This window comes from Peromyscus eremicus, chromosome 6 (assembly GCF_949786415.1).
Source record: "Peromyscus eremicus chromosome 6, PerEre_H2_v1, whole genome shotgun sequence".
In the NCBI taxonomy this organism is placed as follows: domain Eukaryota; kingdom Metazoa; phylum Chordata; class Mammalia; order Rodentia; family Cricetidae; genus Peromyscus; species Peromyscus eremicus.
The window spans coordinates 125,649,688-125,670,812 of record NC_081421.1 but is presented as its reverse complement, the minus strand read 5'-3'; the positions used below and the strand labels follow the sequence as shown (position 1 = coordinate 125,670,812).

The following is a 21,125-nucleotide window of genomic DNA, read 5'->3' as shown; positions in this document are numbered from 1 at the left end:
CCATCCTGTGGTGATTTTTATAGAAAATATCCTGCAAAGGTTCACAAGCTTGTCCACAAGAAGTTCACGATACTGTCCCTGGATGGTGACATTGTTTGGGAAGGATTGGAACCTCAGGGTGTAGATCCTAGCTAGAGGACGCAGGTTGAGAGGGTGTGGCCATGAGGCTTGTAGCCTAGCTTTATTTTATTTCCGGTTGAGTCTCTTATTTCTGACTGATGACCCCCCTGTTGACACAGCTGGGAGGTTACTCCCACCACCACTTCTCCCCTGCTGTTACGGCCATTTCTCACAAAGCCACATAAGTCAGAGTGAAGTCTCCCTGCCTTGCATTGTTTTGACAAGCCATTTAGTCACAGCCACAGGAAGGCTGCAGTGCACAGTTCTGCCCCACAAACAATCCTTCATATACTACTCTTTTCTTCTTATTTTCCTTTTTTGTTTTTCAAGACAGGGCTTCTCTGTGTAGCCTTGGAACTAGATCTGTAGACCAAGATGACCTCAAACTCACAGAGGCCTCTGCCTCCCAAATGCTGGGATTAAAGACGTGCTCCACCAGTGCCTAGCCTTACTCTATTCTTATAGGTACTTCAGCTCGCCAGAAAATTACCATGAATACCTCTATGTGTAATTCAGTTCTCCCTAGGTGTTTATAAGCCATCTTTAATCCTTGTTGTGTTTAAAATTCCTTAGAGAGTGTGTATTTGTAGTGACTGCTTGTGCTCAGTGGCTGGTGTTTGTGAGAATGGGACATCTGGATGACTTCTCGTAGTCCCTTCTTCTTGTTTCTGTAGCTGTTTTACAGCATCTTCTGCTTGAGTTACAGGGATTAGCATCATGTTCCAATACATACATGTTGTGTTCCTGTGGTTGCCACAGCAAATTGTGTAAATTCTGTGGTTTAAAAATGGGGGGGGGGAGAAACCTGTAATGGTTAATTTTTTTAAAATCTTTTTCACTAATTCTTTGGTAATTTCATATATTACATATGACAACGAATTTTCATTGTATTCACTCCCTCCTACATCCTCCAAGTCTTCATTGATCACTGCATCTCCTTCCCACTTTTTTCTTTATAATACACAAAGTCCAATTAGCATTGCCTGTGTTCGCATGGCTCCTAGTCCGTTCCCTGGAGCATTGCCAACCACCAGGAAGTACAGCTCAGCTCTGAAGGAGACTGATTCTCCCTCCATGCAGCTGTCATCAACTGTCAATGGCTCCCCAGCCAGGGGTGTGGACCCATGAACCACTCCCCATGCATGTTGGGATGTAGCCTGACTTGATCCTGTACAGGTCTAGAGCAGACAACTGTAGCCCCTTTGAGTCCTGACTGCAGTGATACCGGCATGTTCAGGGGACACTGTTGCATGGCAGTTCCCCCAGACTACTGCACGTTCAACCTTTTTGCTCCCTTTTCTAAGATGTTCCCTGAGCTGTGCATGTGTGTGTGTGTGTGTGTGTGTGTGTGTGTGTGTGTGTGTGTGTGTAGAGTGTGTGGGGGGGGGTGTATATTTATCCCATTTATGGTTGAACTCTCTGTAGACACTTGTTGTCTGTGCTTTGACTAGTTGTGAGTCTCTGTAGTAACCACTTGCTGTCCATTTTAAAAATGAGCTGCTCTGACGAGGACTGAGATCTGCACTAATCTGTGAGTACAGAGGTATTTATTTTAAGATAGTTTGATACTGTGTCTATTTGGCAAAATAGTAGTAGTAAGTTCTTCCATTCAGTTGTATTTCTGGAGTCAAACTAAATGCAGGGCATGCTTAGACATGCTCTCTGTCCTGAAGATCAACAAAGCTCTGTTGCGTGCCTCCTCCGGTGTCTGTAGTTGAGTCATGGTGCTCTTCTTACATCCTTCACCACCCCCACTCTGTGTCCTCCCCTCTGTCCCACATAAGAAGGCTTGTGCTTGGTTTTAGATAGATACCTGAAGGTAACTGAGCAATTTAGTTATATCTTCAAAGATAATTATAAAATAATAGCACATCCACAGGGTATAGAGACTCCTGTCGTCATTTTACACTCTATACTATCCATGCTTTAATTGGCATGTTTGTGCTAACAGATGAGGAAATCCTGACTTGTGCTATTTTAAATCAGTGCAAATCACTATGCTGTTGTAGCTTTTTGGATACATGTACTTTTGTTGTGTTGTTCTCTGATACTTCAAAAAGGAGTCTGTATCTGTGCCCACAATTTATATATTTGATATGTGGACAAGAAGCTATAATCATTGTATTTTCAGCTGACATTTTCTTCCCTCTGTCAGAAGACTTTGATAGCCTATTAGTAATGTAGCATATCAGATGGAAATAGATGAGAAAAGCAAAATATTAACCCATCTGCTTCCTATGGTCACATTTCTGGAATGAACACAATACTGATAATTAAATGATTAAGGCACATTCATGTTCTTGAAGAGTTCACACCTTAGAAGAGTATAACTAAAGTAAGACACTATCTTTCCAAATAGAAGGTAAGAGGTATCCAAAGAGAGATCATTAGTCTTTTTTTTTTTAATTTCTCTAATAAAACCATCTAAGAAGCTGCCATGACCAAGGCAACTTATAATGGAAAGCATTTAGTTGGGCTTACAGTTCTGGAGGGTTAGAGTCTATGAGTGTAGAGGGAAGGAATGAAGAAAGGGGACTGGAGCTGCAGCTGAGAGCTCACATCTTCATACACAAGCAGGAAGCAGAGGGCACACTAGGAATGACAGGAATCGTGTGGGACCCCAAAGCCTAGCCTCAGCGACATGCCCCCTCTAAAAATGCCACACCTCCTCTCTTAGTCAGTGTTCTATTGCTGTGAAGAGACACCTTGACCATAGCAGCTCTTATAAAGGGAAATTTAATTGGCACTTGCTTGCAATTTCAGAGGTTTAGTCCATTGTCATCATAGCAGGAAGCATGGTGGCGTGCAGGCAGACATGGTGCTGGAGAAGTAACTGTGAGTTTCACATCAGGATCTGCAGGCAGCAGAAAGAGAGAAACACTGGACTGGAATGGGCTTTTTGAAATCTCAAAGCCCACTTTGACATACTTCCTTCAACACGGAAAGGATTCCTAATCCTTTCAAATAGTGCCACTTCCTGATGACCAATTATTAAAATCTATGAGCCTATGAGGGCCATTTTCATTTAAACTACTGTACCTCCTCCTCCCTTCCAAACAGTTCCACCAGCTGGGGATCAAGTACTCAAACATATGAGCCTATGGGGGTTTCTCACTCCAGCCACCACAAGAGGGTAAGGGAAAATGGAGAGGGGCTTAGGAAGAACAAGGAGAGGAAAAACTAGAGTAGCTAGGCGCTTCAGGTATTTCCTATCGACAGGGCAAATGGATAAACAAAACGTGTGCATAACTACTAGCAAAGTAGAGTTCTCTACAGCTACAACTTAGCATGATGTAGAACAACTCCTATGTATTTGGAGGCATAAAACCTCAAGAATTTGATACTTAAATTGATGTACTAAAAATTGTTCAAAAACTTTCATGCAATCCATCTTAAGCATCTAATTGCTCAACAAAAGGCAGGAATTAATACTGAGGGTTCTGGAAGGATTCCTGGGTAAGTGCTGACTTTCCTTCCTTGCCCACCATGTCTTCTGTGACATTTGCTTTGCCCGGAAGACAGGCAGGACCTGGAAGAGTCTTACAAGGGGTTTTCCAGCCAGTCTGTGCCTGCCAAGCTCTCAGAGCCCTCAGGATTAACACACAAGCTACATCACCCACACAATGACAACACAATGATGGGCCACCTCAGCAGCCTCATGGCCTCCAGAATCAAGACCATGTCGCAAAACAGCTTCAACAAACCTCAGTGCCCACTTGCAAGGGAAGGTCAGCTTTGAGACAGTCTTCTACACATGTCACTTGCAGGGATGGTTATGACACGGGTCAGAGACAACATGTAGGGTAACACTGAGAGGTTGGCTACATGTCTCTTATCAGTGTTTAAAAAGCAGTTATTTGGCTTCAAATACACTTGCCACCTTAAAAGGCTGAAATGTGGTCTGTGCAGCTGGAGAGACGGCTTGGTGACAAAGAACATACACTGTCCTTACAGATGACCTGAGTTCAATTCCCAGTACCCGAGTCTGGCAACTCAAAACCACTTATAGTTCAAGCTTGAAAGGACTCCACACCATCTTCTGGCTGTTGCAATCAACTCTCTTCATAAGCACATATTTGTAGCTTGAGTTTTCCTGCCTGGCCCACAGTCAGGACAAATCTCTGTCACCCGCCAGTCCCACAGCCGCTCAGACCCGACCAAGTAAACACAGAGACTTATATTGGTTACAAACTGTATGGCCATGGCAGGCTTCTTGCTAACTGTTCTTACAGCTTAAATTAATCCATTTCTATAAATCTATACCTTGCCACGTGGCTCGTGGCTTACCGGGATCTTCACATGCGGCTTGTCATGGTGGCGGCTGGCAGTGTCTCTTTCACCCAGCTTCCTGTTCTCTCCATTCTCCTCTCTGTTAGTCCCACCTATACTTCCTGCCTGGCCACTGGCCAATCAGTGATTTATTTATTGATCAATCAGCAACACATTTGACATACAGACCATCCCACAGCACATATGCACACAAATAATTAAAAATAAAAATAAACCTTTAAAAATCATTTTGCTTTTTCTTTTAAAAATGTATTGCATCTATTTGGTTCGTGTGTGTGTGTGTGTGTGTGTGTGTGTGTGTGTGTGTGTGTGTGTGTGAATGCTTGCATGCTATAGCACACATGTGGCTATCATAGGACAACTTGTAGGAGTCAGATTTTTTATTTCTTCCCACCATGTAGGTCCTGGGTATGAACTGGTAGCCAGGCTTGGCAGCAATCACCTTTACCTGCTGAGGCATCTCACCAGCTCCATCTGCTTTTTATTATCTTGAATAAACTTTGCTTCTCCCCATAGTGAGCTAGTTATGTATTTGCTTCTAAGTGGAAGGGCAATTGCTGGCTCTTTCTTCAGGGTCTCTGTGACATTTAAGGGCTCCGCCATCTGTTGTGCCCTATAGCATAGGCAGTTCAGACAGCATGCAGAAGAGGATCAAACCTTTATCAGCCCTGAGTCCCAGAAGGTTTAAGTAGTTAAATCTTTAAGTAGTTAAAAAAATGGTTGATTATCACCATTGAGGTGCTCCTAGCCGAATATGGAGAGTGGTGTGAAATAGGCAGCAGCCATGTTACCTAGTGCTTCAGAATTTTTAGGGTACAACTTCTTGTTCAATCCTTGCAAGAACCTGACAAGATGGCTCTCACACATAAGAGAAATTGAGATAACATACTGGGAAAAGAGTAGTTTGAGACAAAATGCTTCTTAAAATATTTATTAGTAGAACTGGACTACAGTCTAAATCATGGTTTTCTAAATGCTCTTCCCTTTCTAGTACAGGCCAGCATGCTAAGAGCCATAATTTAAACTAGAGAGAATCATGAATTCACAGTTAAGATTCAGGAAGACAACAGAAGAAGTCACAGTCTATTGCTAAGGGCAATAATAAGGACACTGACTGGTGAGCTGGCAGGAATAAGGACACAGGACACGTACTCAAAGGGGACTTGTGCTGGGCATTTGGAGTCACACTATAGCCTTCACCCCAAGCACTCTTACATGGAATTCCTTCTCCATCCTTCATCAAGTCCAGCATTCTATCAGCTTCTGTCTATGCTGACAAAACTTTGGAAATGGGCGGTAAGTGGAAGTAGAAATGGAAACAAGAGCCTTTGTCCTAAAGGAGTTGTGCTTTCTTTCCAAGGGAGTCCATGCAGTCCCTTAATTAAGAACCAAGAAAGAGCTGTTGAAATTGGAAAGGGAAGCACTGCCTGAACCCTGTGGAGAGAGGGAACTATCTAGTGTTTGGAACCCTGAAATGTAGGCACACTTGCTGGAAGACTCCACCTCCGAAGGTGGTTTCCACCTCAGATCGTTTATTCTCTGCTCACTGTATAAAGCTGGTCAAGCAATCGCCTTCTGTGTGCAAGATCAGGAACGTGCTTATTTTCCTCATCATCCCTTGTAGACTCACTCACTGTTTGGCTTGCCATCCTTAGTCTGTCTATGAGAAACCAGCTAATTAATTTTCTAGCTCTGGTGTTCATTCCCATGGCTTATCTCTTCACTGAGGAAACACTACGCTTCAGGCTTTGCTTGTTGAAATTTTGTTCTCAGGGATTATTTCATTTATTCTTTACCTAAAACCATGCTAAAGAAGAGGAATTTGAAACTCAATACATTAATTTATTTCCCCAAATCTGCTAAAACAAACAAACAAAAAACAAATAAATAAATAGAGCTGACATTTGAGGCCAAGTATTCCAAGTCTGGTCCCAGACACATTCAGCATGCCATAACACTCTAATTGAACTTCAGGTGCCTGGGGCAGGGCATCCCAGCCCATTAGCACTAGAGACCAGACACCAGAGTCTTTACTGTCCCCTTCACTGTAGGGGAAATGTACATAATCTTTACAGATTATTATTACCATTGCCATGGAGTTAAATAGACTTACCATGAACAAGCCAAAACTGAATCCAAAAAGAAAAGAAAGAAATCCAAATGCTCTCAGAGCACAGTGTTCTGCAGAGCTGGGAAGTATGGAATACCACATATCTACCACCTGCTGCATGGCCTGTGGACTTCATTAGAAAGCTAATCATTTCTCTCTGTGTGTGATACAATGAGGCCTCAGGAGCTGTTCATGAGTAAATGACAAGTATCTTCTGACTTCATTTCATCTCGAAGCTTCATGAGCAGCAGATTATATAAGGAAACCATTATGAGAGGAATGTGTGGCTGAAATGCTCAGTCACATATCAGTTTGTGTGTGTGTGTGTGTGTGTGTGTGTGTGTGTGTGTGTGTGTGTGGTGTGTGCCCATATGTGTGCAGTTGTGTACACATTCTCACAGTAGTGAGAGGAGGGTATTGGGGGTCCCGTTCTATCATTCTTGGCCGTATTTGTTTGAGATGGGATCTCTTGTTAAGCCTGGAGCTGGGCTGGAAGAACAAGCTCTCAGAGGTAATCCTCCTGTTTCTGCTTCCCACAGCACTTGGAGTTACTGGCATGCCCTACTGGCTCATGCCAGGCTTTTTACATGGGCAAAGGGATCCTAACTCAGGGATGAAGTCGCTTACAAATGTTTTTAATACACCTGGGGAAATAGGTTATAAGTCCTACATTGTTTGTATGTCTATCCAATGGTACCTACAAAAACAAAATGATCCGGAAAAAAAAAAAAAAAAAACATGTAATAATTGCTGAACATAAGGTTGAACACAGTGACCTGTATTCAATTCAGATCCACTGATGGAAATTATATTGCTTGAAGAAGGTTTTCAAAAGCAGGCCATCCCTAAGCTTGCTCCTAAGACAGGGTTAGGAATTAGCTGGTCAAGAAAGGCATGGGAGATCTGGCTAACACAGAACAGTGGAGAGAATTTCACTCATTTTTCATCTTTACTGTAAAGGTGAATTGTTTGGAAAGCTGGCTCTTTTACAATATGCACCCATAGACTAAATCCAAATAACTATCCTTCAAATATTTGTTGGAGAAATGTTGACCACACAGAAAGCATACAGATAAGACTAAAGAAGGGGGATTAAGGTTTTAAATCCTAAAGGGTTTAAATCACAAATGTGAACATTTATAGAAAACATGAAACAACAATTTGGTGTGAATAAATGTCAGAATTCCATTGTGAAGAGTTTATAGACAGCTGCCCCAGCATGCAACCACCACAAAAAACTTCCCTGGCCCTCGCTCTTTCTTATCCCATATTCCTCCAGTATCAGAAAGAAGTTTTGAGGCAGGAATTGTGGAACATGCATTTAACCCCAGCTCTTCAGGTGTTCAAGCAGGAGGATCAGGAGTTTATGTTCATCCTCATGTAAACAGCAAATCTGAGGTCATCCTGAGCTAAATAAGATCATATCTCACCACCCCCAGATAAGAAATTTTAAATAATATATTCGTCACCAGTAACTTCCCCAGCTCCTAACTCTAGCTTCTGGGGTCTTATCATCTTACTGGTAGTAAATGACATGATCTCAGAGCCAGGAAGAGACTGAAACATTGAGCAGAGTTCTGAAAAATGGGAATATTCATTTAGAGGGAAAGATAGACATGGATCCAACTTGGAGGAGGCAGTGTAAGCAAGGGGAAGAATAAAGCAAGAAGGAGCCTGTGTTATTCAGAGGACAGTCACACACTCCAGTCCTCATCTACCACAGCCCTCAGCTTACATCCCTGTGACTAATACCTCTGCCCCAGGAACAGACTGCCTAGTGTCTGCAAAGAAATCCGCAGTACATATTCCTGACAGCCACAGAGACACTGAGTGGCTCAGTGAGTCTTTAAAACATAGATTTGTCCGTTCTTTTTGAATTTTCAAAGTGCCCTTGATAGAAAGCCTATGAGAATAAGTACATTTCTAACCTGTGTTCTTGTAGAAATGAAGCTTTAAGCTTCTCTCTGTTTGCTGAGCAGGGATAAAGGTACCAAGGGGAAGCATCCAGGTCAAATACTCCAATAGGCAAATGGTATTTCCTCCCAAATCCTAATCCCTGTTCTTAAAGAGCTGCATACAAATTCCCCTGAAACCAAAACATCTTAAAACCTTTACTTGTGGAGCCTTCCGAGAGGTGAGAGGACACTCCTTGAAGGGCGAGCTGTACAGGAGCAAGGCCTCTGCTGGCCAGCGACAGTGTGGCTGTGCCTGCATACTTAGAGTGGCTTGCCCAAGTCCGAGGCCTGCCTCACTCAGCACAGGAAACTGAATTTGTTGATAAAGCCCTTTGCCTCCCACCTGCTACTCTCTGCATTGCCACATTCTGCTTAATGCGGTCTGATGCCATTATGGTGTGGCCACCCAGAGTCCCAGTGATGGGTTCTTTTTCTCTGCTAATTTAAAGAATATGCAGGCAGGAGAATTAGGGGCTCAACATTCATCCAGATTTTATTTACATCAAAAGCACACAGAGACAGAGGGAAGGAATCTGGACCAAGAATCTGAGTTTGCCTGGCAGAGCCCAAACCTTCATATCCTTCAGGGTAAATTGGCTTCCTTTTTCCCTCAGAGTTGGCCAATTGGGGCTATGAAGAGTATCAAATAATCCAGACAGAGGAGGAGAAGTCGCTTGGTTCCCACCACAGTAGTCTACCTCCTATGGAGTTTGAACGTTCCCCCACCACAGTACCTCACTCTGGCGGAAGGGATAGCAGAAAGCTGGCCATCTTAATGAGAAAAGTACATTGATCTAACTAAAGCCTCCTTCCCCATCGGTCTGCTCTGGGATCTATCTGGCTCCTACTCTCTCGGGTACACTGACTTTAGAATTTCAAGGACCTTCAGCAGGAAATATGGTAGATATAATATCAATGATATCTGCCATGCCACACTTACATAGTTTCCCTTCTCAAGACTGTCTTTCCCATAGGTTGTCATTTCTTTCCTGTGACCTTGTTTACCCACACCCACCCCTCACTTTCCTGTTACTATTTGGGGCTGAATTTTAATATCACAGACAGACTTCTTTATGCCTGAGTGCCAAGTAAGTACTCAAAAGGTCCTTGGCAAGTTGCCAAGGAATTGTCTTGGATCTGGATTCTGAGCTATGATTGAGAGGACTCTTGTGACAAGACAAAGGAGTTAGCTTTTGAGCATCTGTGTCTCTTCTTAGCATGGGGTGGAGGTCCTGTGGGTCCATGAGGTTTAGGGAATAGCAGTGAGCAGCTGAGCAGGGGGAAGGTCTGTTGCTTTGCTAGAAGCTTAGGGAGAAGGTAAGTTTTCCTTTTCAGAACAAAAGATCATCTAAGAACCTCTAATATACCTCTTCTTCGGGCTTCATTCTGTTGCTGTGATAAAACACTCTGATCAAAAGCAGCATAAGAGAAGAAAATGTTCATTTAGCTTTTATTTCCAGGCCACAGTCCATTGTAGAGGTAAGAAATTCAGGGCAGGAACCTGAAGGTAGATAGGTTTGCTATTTAATGAAGCATTACTTGTAACCAGAAGAGAGCTCATTCACAACCAAAGAAGCATAGCAGGAACTACCTATGGAGGGTGTTTGATTGATTCCTTGAGCTCATACTTACATTTTTTGTACACTCCAGACTACCTGCCTAAGAAATTGTGTCTCCTACAGTGGGTTGGGCCCTTGTACAGCAATTACTAATCAAGACACTCTCTCTCAGTCAAGACCACTGACCAAGTTGATCTGTAAATTCCCTCAAATGGGACTCCCTGTAGAGATGTCTCTAGGCCATGCCAAATTGTCAGTTAAGGCTAACTAGGACAACTTCCAATTCTCAAATACATTTGTGGCATGTGTTACATGTTTGTCTAAGTCACACTTCTGCTGCAGAAACCTTGACACAGTTTTCCTGCCCGTATGTTGTCCCTAGAACACCTGGGCTCTCTCTCAAATTTGGAGATGTGCTTCTCTAGGAAAGTTGATGTCTTAAATGTTTCTACAACTAAGAGTTCATAAAGGAAATGAGAAAACTGTGTTCTGGTTACAGTGAGAGAGCACATTTAGAAGTTTTTTTGATTATTTTGGAATAGTAACTTTCTTTTAGTAACCAGACTAGTTACTACATTTTACATAAATGGATACCATTGACTATTAGCCATTTTCTTTATTCTTCAAAGTGATCCATGTACTTTGTGCAAAAAGATTCTTTCATTGGCTGCTCATGACTCCCAAATTTAGGTTTCCTAGACTCTTACCTGAAATCAGAAGTCCCTGTTCATCCATGGTCACAATGCACTGAAGTATGCTGAATACCATGAAGAAGATGCAGGCAAAGTGATGTCTTCTAGCATTCCTCCTTCCATACTTAATTTCAGATGGAAGTAAGAGAAACCTTGTGTGAGAAACTCTCAGCTGTCATTTGTGGAATTCCCTGACTGTTACTTCAGCATTCAAGAATGTCCCACTTTATAGCTTTCTTCCTAAAAATCCCCGTAAGACTAATTTCTATTAAAATGACAAATAACTGTATTTGTTAAAAGATGGGAATAATCGTTTGCTGATTCTAGGGAACTTACTCGCAGACTTCTCTCAACAAGGTCACTTGTGGGTACTTAGATTACCTCAATTAGCACATTCTCCCACTTGTATTCCATGTTCTGAGCAAACGTTGAGTGAAGAGGATGTGCTTTTTCACATTGCCCTCAAAAAGCAGGTTGAAGCATGATACCGATCTCATAAGCTATATCTTCAATCCCACTGGCATTGGGACAAATCCAGAGCTTTTGCAGTAAGCTTTCAAATATACTTCTACCTACAGACAGAAGTTTGTTTTAGGAGGAGCCAAGGCTCTGCGATCCTTTGCATTTATTGGAGTGTTCTGTTTCCATGGTTTCCAAGAGTTGAGTGAAATTAGGCTTTTGGTATTTAGAAGTTCGTAATTCTGAGCCTTGGGAAAGCTGCTTCTCTCTCACTGTAATTGTGTTGGGACCTATGCATTGCCATCCCTGATCACCCGTGGGCTGCCACACTGTGAATAAGCTCTTCCTGCAAACCTGTGGGAAAAAACAAAGTCAGTCTGCATGAAGCCAGACTAAGTCAGCTCTACCCTCACAACAACCAGACTGTGTCAGCTCTACCCTCACAGAAACCAGACTAAGTCCGTTCTGTACAAAACCCAGACTAAGTCAGCTCTACCCTCACAGAAACCAGACTAAGTCTGTTCTATACAAAACCCAGACTAAGTCAGCTCTACCCTCACAGAAACCAGACTAAGTCCGTTCTGTACAAAACCTGGACTAAGTCAGCTCTACCCTCACACAAAGTTGCAGAGTGATGGGCTGTGCAAGGGTAACATTCTGTGTCCTTAAGGGACTAGTAGGGAAACCTAAGCTCTGGTTCTCTGGAGCTTGACAAGAACAGAGGACTCTGGTGAAATAAAATCGTAAGGGATTTCCACGAACTTTACTTATCTTGCGAAAGAACAACAAAGAATTATTTGGACACAGTAGGAGTCCTGGAAAATGGGGGTACACAGTAGAAATCCTGGGGTACTTTGTAGATACAGTAAAAGCCACTGGGTAGATAATGGTGAGATCCAAAGAACAAACAAGGAGGGATTCAAGAATGGGAACAAGGTCCCTGTTTGGTTCTGAAGCAGAGCTCAAGGTTTCTCACACAGTTGTGACCAGGTTCCCATGAACAGCCTGTATTAGTTACTTTTCTGTTGCTGTGATAAAATGTCATGAACAAGGCACACGAAGGGAGACTTTATCTGGGCTTCTGGTTTTAAAGGGATAGTCCATAATGGTGCAAGAGGTGTGACAGCAGGCAGCTGGAGCAAGAAGCTGAGCGCTCACATCTTCAACCACAAACCTGAAGCAGAAGGACTGAACTGGAAGGGGAGAGAGGCATGAACTCTCAGAAATAACCCCTCCCATAGTGTACTTCCTCCAGCAGGGCCGTCCCTCCCCATGACCTCTTCAGACAGCCATCATCTGGGAAACAAGTGTTCAAATACATGATGCTGTAGAGGACACTTCTTATTCAACCACCACACAGCCCAAATCAAAGGGGCTCCCAATGGCTCAGTCACCTTACAGTATCTATGAATATCTGCCAGGGAAGTTCCCAATCTAAATGTGTTTCCATGTTACAATGGAGATCAAACCCAGGACTTCTACCCTAAAGGGAATGGTTTGGATCATTAGTTACTGTCTAAATAGCTACAAGGCCTAGGGGATTAAAGTACAAAAGTGTGTGTGTGTGTGTGTGTGTGTGTGTGTGTCTATGTGTGTCTATGTGTGTGTGTTTGTGTGTCTGTGTATGTGTGTCTGTGTGTGTGTGTCTATGTGTGTGTGTTTGTGTCTGTGTATGTGTGTCTGTGTGTGTTTGTGTATGTGTGTGTGTGTGTGTCTATGTGTGTGTGTTTGTGTGTGTGTCTGTGTATGTGTGTCTGTGTGTGTGGGGGGGGTGCATGCATGTGATGGTGCGACACAGGAACAGGGAGGCAGAGACGGGGACAAAGGGAATCAGAGCCACAAATTGGAGGCACCAAGAGATCCAAACGAACCCATAAAAGAACACACATGCAGCTGCCAAGAACTTCTCTAGATGACTCCAAAGTAACTTTTAGGAAAGACACGGAGTTACAAAGTAAATAGTTGTGAGTTCGTATTAAAGGCTGAGTCAGTGTGCTGCCTCCCATTTGAGCCCTGGGGAGAGGTTCAGGATGTTTGGGTCCTGTCTGACGTTCAGTTCGATGCTCAGTAGGGAATGGTGTAACTGGCTGTGTTGAAGGTCATGGAGGAAGGACGCCCCAGGAAGAAGCCTGCACTTGGAGGAAACCCAGCCATCTCCATGCACTGCAGGCAGGAGAGGTGTGGCAGGCCGGCAGGCTGGTGGCAGACCAGGATTCCTCGGCTTAGGGTGTGAAGGATGGCTTGTCAGGAAGATGTGTTTGTAAACTAATGACTTTCACAGTGTGATGAGATTGAAATGGAAGCCTAATTGCTTCCACTGACTTAACCCTTGGAATGCTTCCAGGCCTGCTGGTTGCCAGTTCTTTAATCATGAGTTAATCACCTTCAGGGATACCTTAGAAAGCTGGCCTGCAGCATGTCTGGGAAGCTCTGCACTGTTATTAGGTTTACTCATCCAGACAGTCCTCTCTCCAAATAAGGACACTGAGAGGTTATCTCTGGTGCCCTTAAACCAGTGTTTGTTAGTAGCGACTGACACAGGCAATTACATGGCTTTGTAACTCAGAAAAAAACCTAAATTAATATTTGTGCATTTTAATGACTTTTGTAAAAACGCTTAATGGTAGTGGAGTGAGAGTAGCACTCACCTCTCTCCTTCTAGGTCTAGCCATGAACTTCAGTCCAGATCTGGGAGGAAATCAGAATTGGGAAATAGCCTAATAATCAGGCCAGTCTGATTAATAGTGACAATTAGCATTGGGCTACAGCACATAACCAACTGATTATGAATCATTTGAGCACTTTAGATAAATTTTCAATACAGGCAATTATAATGAAAAGACTCCTGATCCTCACATAATGGCTTCATTAAATTAATTCAGTTCTGAGGTTGAAGAAAATTTTCCTTTATGGAAAAGAAACCAGTAAAATTTAGCTTCTATTCACTGTTGGCAAAGAGAAAACTCCTAAAAGATCTCTCTCTCTCTCTCTCTCTCTCTCTCTCTCTCTCTCTCTCCCTCTCTCTACACACACACACACACACACACACACACACACACACACACACACACAATTGCAGATATCTTATTCTTTTCTGAGACTATTTTTCTAGCTAGAAAGCCGTGAAGGTCAGAACATGGATTCTACACTCTTGGCTTAGTTGGATGGAATAAATCTTGCCCTGGGTTATATTTTATATTCTGTAAAGTGTATGCCTTGTTGAGGTTAAAGAGCTTTGGGGAGTAATCTGTGAGGAACAGGCACTTCAAAGAGACGAATACTTGTGTTAGGTAAACAATTGACTCTTGGTGTGCCTCACCGTTGAGGACAGAGCTGCTGCCAAGTCAGTGGAGCTGGGCGAACAAAGACCGACCGTTTCAGGTGAGCTGAAACCATGCTTCCAGTCACAAAAGCACCGGCTTTGCAAGATCAGACAGTGGAGATGGAGAGAGACTCCAGGGCTAAGAGGGGATGAAAATATCCCACAATAAAATTGGTTCTATTGTAAATGCCACCCCACTTCCAAAGACACCCCTTACCTAGCACACATGAGGCTTTTTCCTGGACAAAGTGCTTTTGTATTTAAGATTCACGAGTGATCTACAGGGGTGGGGAGGGAGAAAGCCCAGAATTCCCAGCATTGCCTTGTATTTCTAGCTCCAAATGCTGCGATAGCTTGCAGGCTCGGACACCAGTCCGACTATCTCCTCAGGCCTTCGTTTGTAGCCACTGGTTTCTGTCCATCTGCATATTCCTTATAGAGCCTTGACTTCAGCACAGCTCTGGGGAGGAGGAGGGCAGGTCTATGCCTACTGAGTCCTACTGGTACAAAGATACGCTAGCTTGGTTCACATTGACTCTTCATCTCATTACTGAAGTTGGGTATTTGTGGGTCTTCCTTAGGGCCTGGTTAACTTTGAAAACTGAATTTTAACTGCTAGTTCCACCTCTTAGCAGTAGAGATGTGGGGCATCTGAATTGGTCCTCTGTCTGTTTCTCACCTGCAGCAAAGATTCCTAATAGACTCTAGTATGACTATTGAGAACAATGGGTGCTTTCCCACAGGAGCTCTTTGCTAGTGAAAGGACCTCACAGTCCGAACAACACACCCCAAGACCAAGTTCTCAGCACGAGGGAGATTTATTTGCACCACAGAGACAAAGGGCAGGGAATAAGAAGCAAAGCATGAGATCGCGGACAGGGAGAAGAGAAAAGGAAGAAGGGAGGGGAGGGATATTTGCCCCAGAGGGACAAGGGACTGCCTCTAGACAGAGAGGAAACAGACACGACCTTAGACAAATGGCGGTTTATAAAGAGAAAAGGAGAATCCTGTGTTAGGAAGAATTGGTTAATTTTGCTTGGGCATGTTAATTATGGTATCCAAAAAGGAGCTTTGATTGATGGACTTCACGGTCAGCCTCAGGAGGAGGAAGTGGCCAAATAAGAGAATAGACCTTAGCAGCTAGCTTTAAGAATCTAGTCTAATGGTTTAGAGGGAACATGGGAGAAGTGTAAGGCAAAAACTGCTGACACGGTGTTTGCCATCCTTGCGCCTGTTAAATCTGTTCAGGCAGCACTTGCCCATTTCTCACTGTATTTCCTTCCTCTCTGTTACTGCCTCTGATTCCTACAGTGTACAAACTACTAAAACCTTACAGTTTATTGCACCTTGCAGATGAAGTCAGCCTCTTACTGATAGTGATGGCAACTCTGGGGCCCTGGCTGGCTTCAGGTTTTAATGTACATTCTTCTCTGGGCATACTCAACCCTGGGGCTGCTGTTATTGGCCATTCAGAAGCCCTCTCTGATTCTCACAATTCAATCCTATTTTATGCAAATATCCCATTTTTTTCTAGTATGTGTTCTTTGGTTTAGTATGTCTACTTCTATAATTCCTCTCACACACACAACTCTCACCTTTGTCAAGATCTTCCCAAGATTCAGTGTCCTCTCTTAGGCTCTTCCTGCCTTGTGTCCTCACTACAGTATGCACCCAGCTTCAGCCTGCCTGTGACAAAATCTCACCACATATCCGTCGATGTAATAGCTGACTGCTCTTCAAAGCCTCCTTCAAAGCTAAATCTTTTCTTGACCATACTGTTTTCTTTGAAAACATTCATCTTTGTTTTCACTAGCAGATTATAAATTCCATAAAGATGAAATCCATAACATGAACACTTTGCATCTTTTAGAGTGGCATGCTAACAGAAAGCAAGTAAACACCATACTGTGGGGGGAAGCACATAGGTATGACTCATAAAATACACACTCATTGACCACTTACTACTTTTCAGGGACTATTCTGACATCTGAGATGATAACCTAAGGAAAATGAAATCTAAGTTCACACTCTGCAGCTCTCCGGGCTGTGTTGATGCACTAAAATTCTGAGCTTTCCACCCTTTCTGTAAGAACTAAGCTAGATCATCCCTACTCTCTATACACCTCAGCATTCTCTGGATCTTAAGTATTCATTTGCAGAGTGGTAAGTATTATTTAGCAAGTACTGAATTATCCCAGGGTATGACCTTTATGCTTTCAAATTGTGGTGGTTATCCTCTGTAGTGATAAAGTCTATCTTCAGTGTCAGTGACTGTGCTTATTGTAGATTTTTCTCCTTCCCACCATACAGCTCCCAAATAATGACACAGAGACTTCTTATTAATTATGAAAGCTTGACCAATAGCTTAGGCTTGTTTCTAACTAGCTCTTACAACTTAAATTAACCCATTTCTATTTATTTACATCCTTCCATGTGGCTCATGGCTGTTACCTCTCCTCCTAAACATCCTACTTCCTCTATGTCTGGCTGGCAACCTCCTCCTCCTTCTGTCCTGAAAAATCCTGCCTAGCTATTGACCATTCAGCTTTTTATTAAACCAATCCAAGTGACACATCTTCACAGTGTACAAAAAGATTATTCCACAACAGCTTATTCATCCAATAAACATGTATTAAACATTTTTGTATATAAAACAGTATAGTGAAGATGCTAGAAGGTCATCAATTGACCAAGATTTAATCATTGCCTTCAGACACCCCCCCCCCCCACACACACACACCATAATCCACCAAGCAGACTAGGGGCCAAATTCTTCTCTGGGCAATCACAACCCTGAGGCTGGTGTTATCAGTCAGGCATTATGTTTCTTTCATAGAGAAGGTTTTTAACCATCCCACCACAAGTCTAGCTAGCTGGTGTAATTATTCTTAGTAACATATATTTATACGACAAGAAGTAGAGACAAATAAATTGTGAGGATCCAGTGCTCGAGAGTCTTGGTTTGGGTTCTGAAGCATTGCATCAAGGCTTATGTTGGAGGGTCATACAAAAGTTCCATGGTCTTTCCATGCAGTTACCTAGAATAGGCTCCATTTGTAAAACTTTCCAGGAAAGTTTGTGCTATTAAAGACAAGGCTTCAATTGTTCTTCTCACTCACTAATTGGAATTAACAATAAAGTAATTGGCAGGGGCTAACCATGATTTTACTGTGGCTGGTGCAACTTTGTTCAACATATATTTAAGTGTTCTAGGTGAAATTTAACACCCACACTCCCTTGACAGGCCGTGGGCTGTGCAGCTCTTCGAATGAGCCTGTATCTACATGGGATCTTCCTATTGGTCTGAGATTTCTTGGTTATAACAGCATTGTCCTCATCACACCTACCAATGTGTAATTTGGGGCTGAAAATAGCATCCCAGACTTGCCTGCTTTGACATGCTCAAGTACCCCTATGCTCTGCCATCTCAGCTGAAGTCACTTTGAACACACATTAAATTTTGGCATTTATAAAATGTATTATGTATTCTCCAAGTTCATTCACAATACAAAAGGCTTTCTAGAGTAATCTTTCAAAGCCAAGGGAGCCTCAGGAAGCATCCCGTAAATCAATGAGGATCATGCTGTTCTTACTGAGTACCGAACCCAAGATACCTACCTCCTGACTTGGAAATCCTCCTGCATGAGCCAAACACAGACTGAACATTCGGTTCCTACACCAAAATTGCAGTCCTTGTTGAGGTCTTGGTTAGGCAGCCATGTTGATGAGGCTTCACAAATGGAGCCTCTCTGGCATTTCTAGGAGAAGCAGTTTCGAGGTCCTCTGTCTCCTCTTCTGCTATGACACCTGAGCCTTAGGTGTGTGTATGGGGGGGGGGTGTTGTAGATATATCAGTTGGATTGAGTACCACATGATAACTGATTAAAAGTTAAAAGGCAATTATGGTCCTCAAGAACAGTGTGTATCACTATGTGCTTCTCCATAAGTTGTTCCACAAGACAGGTCTGTGTGGGGGAGGGATGACCTCCCTGGACTGCCCTAACTTTGATTTATCTCACTAAAGGGATACTTTTCTCAGTACTATGGAGACAAGATTGACAAAACCCCAGATGTACGTATTTACAGAGTATCCTGTGATGCTGGTATCTATAGTTATTTACAGACACCTCATTTGTACACAGAAATGACAACAGCCAAGCTGATTGATTGACATGTGCATCGTTCTCACATGGTTCCCTTTTATCTTACACTAAAAACATTTCAAATATTCTCTGATGGTCTCCTGATCTTATGGAGTTCTGTAAGAGTGGTTTTAGTGCCTTGCTCACTTTTTAAACTGGAGTTTAGCTGACATCATTTAACAAGCCTTAAATGTACTCTGTTGTATTAAAATGGTATCTCAGGTCCAGGATATCTTCCATATCTTTCTTTCTTATAAAAAAAAAAACTATTTTACATGTATTTAGTGAGGGGATCTGGGGGTGAGCACATACACAGGTCACAAAGCACATGTGAAGGTCAGAGGGTAATGTGCAGGGTTTAATCATGTCCTTCCATCACATGGATCGCAAGGTTCTAGCTCAGATGACTGTTCTTAAGGGCACATTCACTGCATGCCAGTTCCAAGTCTAGCACATTCCATGCCTAGAGCTGCATTTTCAAACAGGGCTCTGTGAGCTGAGGAACTGTACATCAACTAACAAGGCCTATTGACAAGCTCAGAAGGTTCTTGGAAGCAGGAATTGTTTGTTTATTTGTTTTTCAAGACAGGATTTCTCTGTGTAGTTTTGGTGCCTGTCCTGGATCTTGTTCTGTAGACCAGGCTGGCCTCGAACTCACAGAGATCTGTCTGGCTCTGCCTCCTGAGTACTGGGATTAAAGGTGTGCCACCACTGCCCAGGTGGAAGCAGAAATTCTTCACACTGTCAGTAGGAGCTAGAACATGACCACATTTTGCAAATCCCTTTTCTGAAGCAACAACAAGAGCATCAGAGTTAGTACATTTCACCTTTGTGGTAAGAAAGTGATGGCCTGAGAAAAAAAGCTCAATGAAGCTTATGCAAAGTCTACTTCTTTTCCAGTCACAACATTCTTCTCTACGAGGACGGCCATGCTGTGGTGGCAGATTTTGGAGGTAAGACTCCCAGAAACACTGCCCCAAACACCGTCCTTTCTTCATTCATACCTGTTCCCTGACAGTGTGCAATAATCTGGAAACAGACTTCACACCTTTGGTATTTCTATTTAAATTCAGTTTGACCTTGCACTTGGATTGCATGCCATTTGCACTTCTATTTTCTTCTTTGCTGTCAAGGCTGAAAACAGGGAAGTGAAAATTTGAATAAGACAAAGGCTTCCTAGGTCTTAAGGTTTTTGCTGTGATCTTGGACCAAGGATTTGGGACACTTCCTTTGACGTGGATTTGTTTTCTCTTCCCTTTAGAATCAAGGTTTCTGCAGTCCCTGGATGAAGACAACATGACAAAACAGCCCGGGGTGTGTGGCTTTCTTGCTTCTTGTTAAACAATTAAGATGTGTGAAGTCAGTGTGGGAGGAAGGAAGGCGGGAGTAGCCTTAGCCAGGAAGTGTTGTTATAGGTGGCAGGAGAAGTTTTAGGGTTTTATTTTCATAAAACTCCGAAATTGCTATTTGAGGGGGTCCTTACTTACAAAATGTTGTAGATAAACTCTCAGTGAACATGTTCCAAATGTAACCTGTAAGCACCGGCAGGCACTGGTCATTGACTGTCACAGGTAATGAACATGTGGAGTGGGGGAGCTAACAGGTGACCAATGGCTCAGCAGCATCCGCTCAGGATTCACGGGTCTCCCCATCAAAGTTATCAGGTAACAAGTCCTGTAAATGAGCATTAATGCCTAAGCAAAACATAAATTATAATGTAAGACAATGATACTTGTTCCCCGATTGCCTGCAACTCACCCAGTTCTCCCTGGCTCCCCCATTACCCCAACTTCACTCCCCTAAACAAGCGGCCTTGCTTCTCCCTGGACTCCTGAGGCATCTGACCCCTCTTGGAGTCAGCCCGCCCCTTACCTGGCCTGCCTCACTCATTACTCAACCACCTCTGTCTGTGGCTTTGCTTCTCTTACCTTTTTGGCTTTCACTTTTATCACCTGAGATTTGAGTGCACCCTGAGGTGATGGTTCCTGTTCCAGTCCTCTTCCGGCTTAGTCCTCATTCCTCATCGTCTCTGATAATGTTGCTGGGCAGAGAATTTTACGATGTTCTCTCAGCAGTACCCACAAAATGAAATTCAAATCTCCTTCCCTGGCAACTTTCTGCCTGTCTCATTCTTTTCTGATCCCAGGGCTACTCTGTAGCTTTCTTTTTCCACCACAAGATGCTTCAAACCTCCTGCATCAACATAGGAGCCATCCATCCATTTCCCCATCCGGGGCACCTGCACATCTCTGGGACATTCTGGGTATAGTGAGCCCTATCTGGGACCCTCCCCACACCATGCTGGGATGAAAATGCCTTACCTTGTGAGGCTCAGGGAGACTTGCCCCATTGGGCACACTCCCTCTTGTGCCCCCCCCCCACACACACACCTCTTCCCTCCATGTTTTGTGTGCACTCTCATTCATTCAACAAGCATTTACCTTGTGTCTGGAGTTGCTTGAGGGACAGAAATGCA

General features: G+C 43.2%; 1 protein-coding gene across 1 annotated transcript in view; it reads left to right on the top strand.

Annotated features, from left to right (window-relative positions):
- The window catches only part of Tnni3k (TNNI3 interacting kinase), a 265,004-nt gene that overhangs the window by 150,056 nt on the left and 93,823 nt on the right, over positions 1–21,125 (top strand). The window contains exons 18-19 of the mRNA XM_059266495.1: positions 19,550–19,602; positions 19,911–19,963. Of these exons, the coding sequence (XP_059122478.1) occupies positions 19,550–19,602; positions 19,911–19,963 (106 nt within the window). The remainder of the gene's footprint in view (positions 1–19,549; positions 19,603–19,910; positions 19,964–21,125) is intronic.